This window comes from Aulonocara stuartgranti (genome assembly GCF_965226115.1).
Source record: "Aulonocara stuartgranti genome assembly, chromosome: 18".
NCBI classification, from domain to species: domain Eukaryota; kingdom Metazoa; phylum Chordata; class Actinopteri; order Cichliformes; family Cichlidae; genus Aulonocara; species Aulonocara stuartgranti.
Window position 1 is genome coordinate 27,509,416 of NC_138954.1, and position 6,806 is coordinate 27,516,221.

Here is a 6,806-nt window from a genome sequence, read left to right on the forward strand (position 1 = left end):
TTTACTTTTACCAAGTACTAAATTCTTTGTGCAAATCTCTAAAAGAAAAAAGAAAAAAAGAATTGTATGTCAGTTTTTGTGTGTTATCCTTACATAAAGTCCAATCATCTCTACAGTGGCCCAGATGGACATCACTAATTGCATTTTATGTATGTGGCAAGAAACCAACCACATAATTACTAAGCCAAAGGTAAGGTAGAAAAGAAATCCTGCTTCATGTTTATGTTTCAGACAGATGACAATTGGCTGGCTAAACAATGACAACAGCAAACAGCAGCAAAAACAACAGAAAACTTCAGGATATTCTCAACAACTTAGCTAAGTATAGATGCATCAAACAGAAGTGAACTTCTGACTCATCAACTTGTATCTGACTCCTTTTAAAAGTGCATCTTAAACCCTCTGTGCTGTTATATCTCTCTGGTATGGCTAGCATATGTTCCTAACTTGCAGGAACTCTTGCCAGGTTCCATGTTCTGCCATTGCTGTAAAACCAACCAAAAAAACCCCCAGTACAGTACAGTCTTCAATTTTTAACTATGGGTTTCATTAAAATAAAAATACAAATAATAATATTAAATAAATCTCCTTGTACACAGAAACTAAATATAATTTAATTACAGTGTGAGAAATTAGAGACCAGTTTTATTATATTTGAAAATTATCTTTATCCAGTCAAATTAAATTGTTTTAGAGTGTGAGTGACTGCAAAAGAAGCAACAGTGTCGGCTACTTTAAAGCCTCTGGGCATCTTTCTGCAATTGGACACGGTTGCCTAGCAGCAAGCATTTAGGCGGGGACAGTGGAGGCAGTGAGCAGAGTAGGAAAGAGGGGGCGGGGCTCCTTTCCAACTCAGCAGGGGAGGAGGGCTGTTGGGCTGGGCTCCCCAGACTGAAACGCGGCTTTCAAGTTGGTGGTAGTAACCCCACTGTTAGCATTGCTGCCCCTTCCAACCCATCTACCTTCCTCTCTAATCAGCGGCTAGTCGGTGGTTTTTAACAGTGCACTCGGTACTAGCGTGGGAAGATGTCTAACGTCAACTGGAAGCCCTTTGTTTTCGGCGGGTTGGCTTCAGTGACGGCGGAATGTGGTGAGTGATGCAGCTAGGCCGAGCAGCGTGACTTCCTGTTGATTATTAATTATTTACAGTGTCGCGTGAGTGTTAATACAATGCTCTGTGTTACAGGAACATTTCCAATCGACCTAGCCAAGACGCGCCTTCAGGTACAAGGTCAGGTGGGCGATAGCAAGTACCGAGAGATCCGCTACCGAGGCATGCTGCACGCTATAATGAGAATCGGAAGAGAGGAGGGGCTCCGAGCTCTGTATTCAGGGTCAGTAGGACGGACTCGCATGCTAGTGTTGTACGTGGGGTCTCCATAGCCTCGGCTCCCAAACGTAACTGCATTAAGATCTGACAAAGCTTTTCAACAAATTCCTTGTGTGTTTCTGTATGTTCAGAAATTTTTACACTTCCTCTCTTTCGGTACACTTCCTTTTTTGCTGACAGCCACATCAAAACCTCTTCCTCTTCTCTCGAAAGAGAAGCTCTGTTTTAGATTAGCCAAAAACCTTCAGAGATACTGCTGAACTGGGTAATGAAAGTAAACTTCCTTTGTTGCAGGATTGCTCCTGCCATGCTACGGCAGGCCTCCTACGGGACCATAAAAATTGGCACATACCAGAGCTTTAAGAGGCTACTGGTTGAAAGGCCAGAGGGTGAGTCTCAGTTTCTCTTTCTCTGTCTGAAACAAACACACACACAACCACACACTCAGCCTGCTGTTTATGGCAACATGTGCACATTCCTCTTGAAGGTCACAGATGAGGCACAGATGTGCACGTGTGTGACCTACTTAAACATGTATCCTCACTTTTCCTCATCTGAGAGCTCTTTGTAACAGTCAGCGCCTGCAGTGAAACACTGAAAACTGACTGCTGCCCAATATCAAACGCAGCTTGTTCACAGTTACAGCCTGCCTCCCACTCGCTCTTCTCTTTCAGACGAGACGCTGTTGACTAATGTGTTGTGTGGCATTCTCTCCGGTGTCATCTCCTCCTCCATCGCCAACCCTACTGATGTGCTTAAGGTAACTATTTACACACATGAGGGTCGTTTCGGATCTTGTGTTCTCTTTATCAGATGGCAGTAGGACACGTCTGACAGGTTTTTGGAACTGTGGTGAGGCCTGGAGCCATTTTTTTTTGCAGATACAGACTGCAGCTTTTTCACTTTTGTTCTGTTGTATAAGGAGTTGTAGTCTTGAGGAAGCAATGTCTTCTTTTTTTCCCCAAGTCTTAACTTTTGTTAAGTGGAATGAAGGGCACCGAGGTGTCCCTGTGACCTCAATTATGTGTTATTTATAGAGTGAAACCTCACAGTTTTAGCATAGTGTTCTGTAAATGATATGCGTGCAGGACTGCCAGTGCTTGTCTGTGCTCAGACTGTGTCCTGGCTAGGCGTGGCTTTTTTTTAAACTCCTTGTAAGCCACATGACCTTCTGTCTGCAGTCTATTAAGGGTTAACAGGGTAATACACGGGCCTGGTGTTGGGGAACATTATGTTTTGATCACATTGTGTACTAGCTGCGCATGCCAAGCCTTTCACTGAGCCAAGAAATAAACCAGGCCTGATTTGCTAACGAGTCAAGGATGGGCTGGAGGGTTCTTGGAAGTGGGGATTGGGAAAATACTTTTGAGTACTGAGCTTGCCAAAAACAATTCCAGCAAACTTTTAAATTCCAATAGAAGCCAAAGAAATACACACTCCCCTAAGTTGGCTTTGCAGCGTTACACATCGTTTGTGCGCTCTTGCCCTTTTCAAGTTCAACTTCGTAACATTCACCTCTTTCTGTCCTCCCAGATCCGCATGCAAGCTCAGGGAAATGTGATCCAGGGCAGTATGATGGGCAATTTCATTAATATCTACCAGGAGGAGGGGACCAGAGGACTGTGGAAGGTGCAGAGAAGCTTCAAAAATGACAGCAGTATATACAGCATTGAGATAGTACAGGCACCCAACTTTAACCTTTTCTCTCTCCGCATCAGGGTGTCTCTCTAACAGCTCAGAGGGCAGCTATCGTGGTCGGGGTGGAGCTTCCAGTCTACGACCTCACCAAGAAGCATCTCATCCTGTCAGGTTACATGGGGGACACCGTGTACACACACTTCTTGTGAGTTTGAACTGGCTCCTCTTTGGCTATCGTGTCATGTGGTGCAATAACATTCAGGAAATTGCTTGCAAGTGGGGCGTATTCTAATACATTCAGGTGGACTCGAGCCAGAAAAACAGATCAAATACAGATTTTGGCTCATTGTTTGAAAGGAAGGGTTTTTTTGTTGTTGTTTTTTTGTTTTGTTTTTTCATAAAAATCCTTAAAATAAAAAGGTCTTCCTGAGAATATCTGTTATACAGACAGGTATTGTGCTGTATTGTAGAGATTACTCAGCACTCCCAGCGGAAACCATTTCACAGTATTCCTCTTAGTTATTTCAGGATGTCTGCTCAGAGCTGCAGTGATGCCAAGTTTGTACCTGCCAGAGACTTCAGTGATTGTATTTATAGCAGCAAATGCCATGTGGGTACTTGGACGAGGCTGAGAATATTTTCTGTTTGTACTGGTGGTGTACACACTACCATAAAGACTGTTTTTAGTACCAGCAACATAGCTAAGGGACATAATGCATTTACCCTTATGGTCAACAGGTCCAGCTTTGTGTGCGGCTTGGCGGGGGCTCTGGCATCAAATCCAGTGGACGTGGTCCGGACACGCATGATGAACCAGAGAGGAGGAGCGCTGTACCAGGGAACATTAGACTGTCTGCTGCAGGTCAGTCAGAACCCCTGAAACGTGCTTAGATTCTGTTGCCCTCTAGGTAAAGAGTTACTCCATCGATTTTTGAATCAAGTCTTCTCATCATGTAAACACAGTCTTGAAAAAGAAGGCACTTGGACTGCTTTAAGCTTGTGAAGATATTTCAGCTCTCATCCAAGATGCTTCTTCAGCCCTAAAAACAAATGTAATCGATGTTTCAAAGGAAGATTGATATTTCCGTCTGCAGTAATAATACGGTGCTGACCTTCTCGCCCTTTCATTCATGCACATATATGGAAATTCAGAATCAGCATGAAGGCTAATTCTGAGTAGGGTACAAAGTGGCTTGCAGATGTGCAGCAACTGCGGATAAGGTGAAGCAGCTTAAATGCTGTACTTTATATTTGATTTGTCATTAGAATGTGTAGGAGAGCATCGACAGGGCTGTCAGCTGGAGTGGATCGAGAATTAGGCTGAACGTCACTTTGTGACTGGCCTGAACTAATTTTGTGCTCTATTTGTATCACATGTAAAATGTGAGAAAATGATCCCTGATGAAAATTAGTGCAGGGGAGACAGTTAAGCAAAAAGAGAGGAGCATTCTGGGAAGTACAGGATCTAGTGGTTTGGTTTTTCATGCAAAAGCCCATCTTTATTGAGCTGTGGAATAATTTTTAAAATGCAGACATCTTCATGACTTTCAGCAGCTGTGAAGTTTAGACATTTCCATTAGTTGGTCATGTATGATTTTTTTTTTTTCTTGATGGTACATAATTACTGTCATAGCAAAGTTGAATATCCAGATCAGACCTTAATTTCACTCGTTCTTCAGTTCCTGTAAATAGATGCGCAGAGTGGGTGATCATCAGAGAGTAAAGAGTGTTTGTTTTCTTCTTTCAGACGTGGCGCTCTGAAGGCTTCATGGCCCTCTACAAGGGTTTCTTCCCCAACTGGCTGCGCCTAGGACCATGGAACATCATTGTATCCTTTCCAACTCCACACAGATGTTGTGATCTGTATATATAGATAGATATCCTCTGTGGTGCGACACCTTCTAAACTGTAGGAAATTCTCTTATGTATTTGCTGCCTTTGTTTCACTGAGGAAGGCTTTGTTAAACGCTCGCTAACTCTTTTATTAACTCTGTGAAACTACTGGTACTGATTAGAGGCAAATAGCTGCATGTGATGGAAATAGGGAAAGGTGTGGAGAGTGAACATTATCAAAGGCTAAGACTGGATTAAAGGTGATTGAACAGGGAAATAAAGGCTGGCAGATACTCACTGTGCTCCAACCAGGCCTGAAAGATCTAATGAGATTAGTTCTTTTTGGAGCAGAAATTAAAGTAACAAGAGAGACTCGGTGGTGCCACTCATTCTGACCAAAAAAAACAAAGTCCACTCCTCTTTTTTCTTAAGTTCCTTTACTCCAATTTTCAGTTCTTCCTCACCTATGAACAGCTGAAGCAGATCAGCGTGTGATCAGCAGAACAACATGGCGGAGATGAGTGTGAGCGCACGCTCCAAGAGGAGCTGAGAGGACCAAGATTGGGAAAGCGAGCTTGATGGAACCAGCAAGGGGAAAGGGGAACGCACATGTAGACCTGCTTGAAGGGTCAGAATGTGAATTTGCCAGATTCGTGTCTGGAGTGTCTCCTGAAGCCTATGGTGAATGTGGACACAGCACACACACAGATCCATGTATTTCATACTTTTTCTCATCTAAATGCTACGTCAGGCTAAGCAACTTTACATTTGCTATACAATTCCCTCAGATTCACGTGGCCTGATTTACTGACTGGGAACCAACAGTCCCAGGAACTTTGCTTAAAGGTGGCTCTAAAGTCACAGGGAAAACACGAGGCTTCTACACTTTTTAAGTGCTCTATAACCGAGTGCCTTAGTTTGAGATGCGGGGCTGTCTGAGCTCTACGCTGCATAAGGACAGCAGCTGACAATCGCCATAATCACTCCCTTTATGAATAGATTGAAAAGATGTTTAGTGTGCACGAGGTGACAAACTTAAATGTGAATGTTGTATTTGGGTTTTTTTGTTTAGTTTTTTTTATTAATTTATGTGTTTCTAAATTTAAAGAGACGGGTGTGTGAAAAGGTAAAATTATTTCAAAGAGTTTTCCCTGAGGTGTTTAGCAAAGAGCTGGGAATAATCCTGGCGTGCTGTAATAAATGAGTTTCATAAACAGCTCCTTGTCCATATGTGGTGATTAGTGGTCTCTCATGCCAGCAAGTGGAGACGGTGAGTGTGACCTCAGGCAGCTGAGGGTTGACTGTGCTCCCCGTTATGTTATCATTTGGTCTGCTGGAGGAAAAAAAAGTTACATAAACCTACGTATTATATCAGCTCCAGGTTCAGCCCGCTAAGCTGGCTGCCGTGGCGTTGTTTATGCTTTAAGGCGCCCAAACTGCTGCACGCGAGCCGCAATTAACGCCAAATGTATTTCTATATACTGCATTTGCTGTAAATGTGAGCTTTTATTGTGAGGAATGAATATGCCGCTGGCTGTTATGTGTGCATGCGTGTGTGTGAGCTATTGCTGCTGCCAAAGTATAAGCCAGTGTAACTTTTGTTATACCTTGTTGATGTAAATGCCCCATGTATATTTGAAATGATTAAAAATAAAGGACATGGATTTTTCACAGTATTGTCCTTTCCTGGTACCACAGTGTGGCACTGTGGAGCTACACACTCACCTCAGCATAACTGAATACACCAGTATCTGTTTATTATGAGTTTTTGTTGTTTTAATTCCCAAACCTCAGCTTTGAGGCCACAAATCTAGCACAGTCGTGTTTCTCGGGGATCGCCTGGTTCCTTTCAAACGTGTTCAAGCGGCATCCCACGAACGTTATGAATTTTTCAGGGGGAATATAAGATGTAATTGTTTTATTTCTGTGGGTAAATTCCCCAGTTTTCCCTCATCAGAGCTGTTTGAGGAGCTCAGGGGAGTGGAAGGCGCCGCAGCGAACGCGC

The 6,806-nt window shown here is 43.3% G+C and overlaps 1 protein-coding gene across 1 annotated transcript; it reads left to right on the top strand.

Moving 5' to 3' along the window:
• The first annotated feature begins 819 nt into the window (after positions 1-819).
• Positions 820-6,472, top strand: LOC309693182 (kidney mitochondrial carrier protein 1). The gene is made up of 9 exons (XM_082512196.1): positions 820-1,090; positions 1,187-1,334; positions 1,625-1,719; positions 2,005-2,090; positions 2,864-2,959; positions 3,049-3,173; positions 3,707-3,830; positions 4,716-4,796; positions 5,255-6,472. Exons 1-9 carry the CDS (start codon positions 1,027-1,029, stop codon positions 5,294-5,296), a joined length of 861 nt encoding a protein of 286 aa, XP_082368322.1. The 5' UTR covers positions 820-1,026; the 3' UTR covers positions 5,297-6,472.
• The last annotated feature ends 334 nt before the right edge of the window (positions 6,473-6,806 follow it).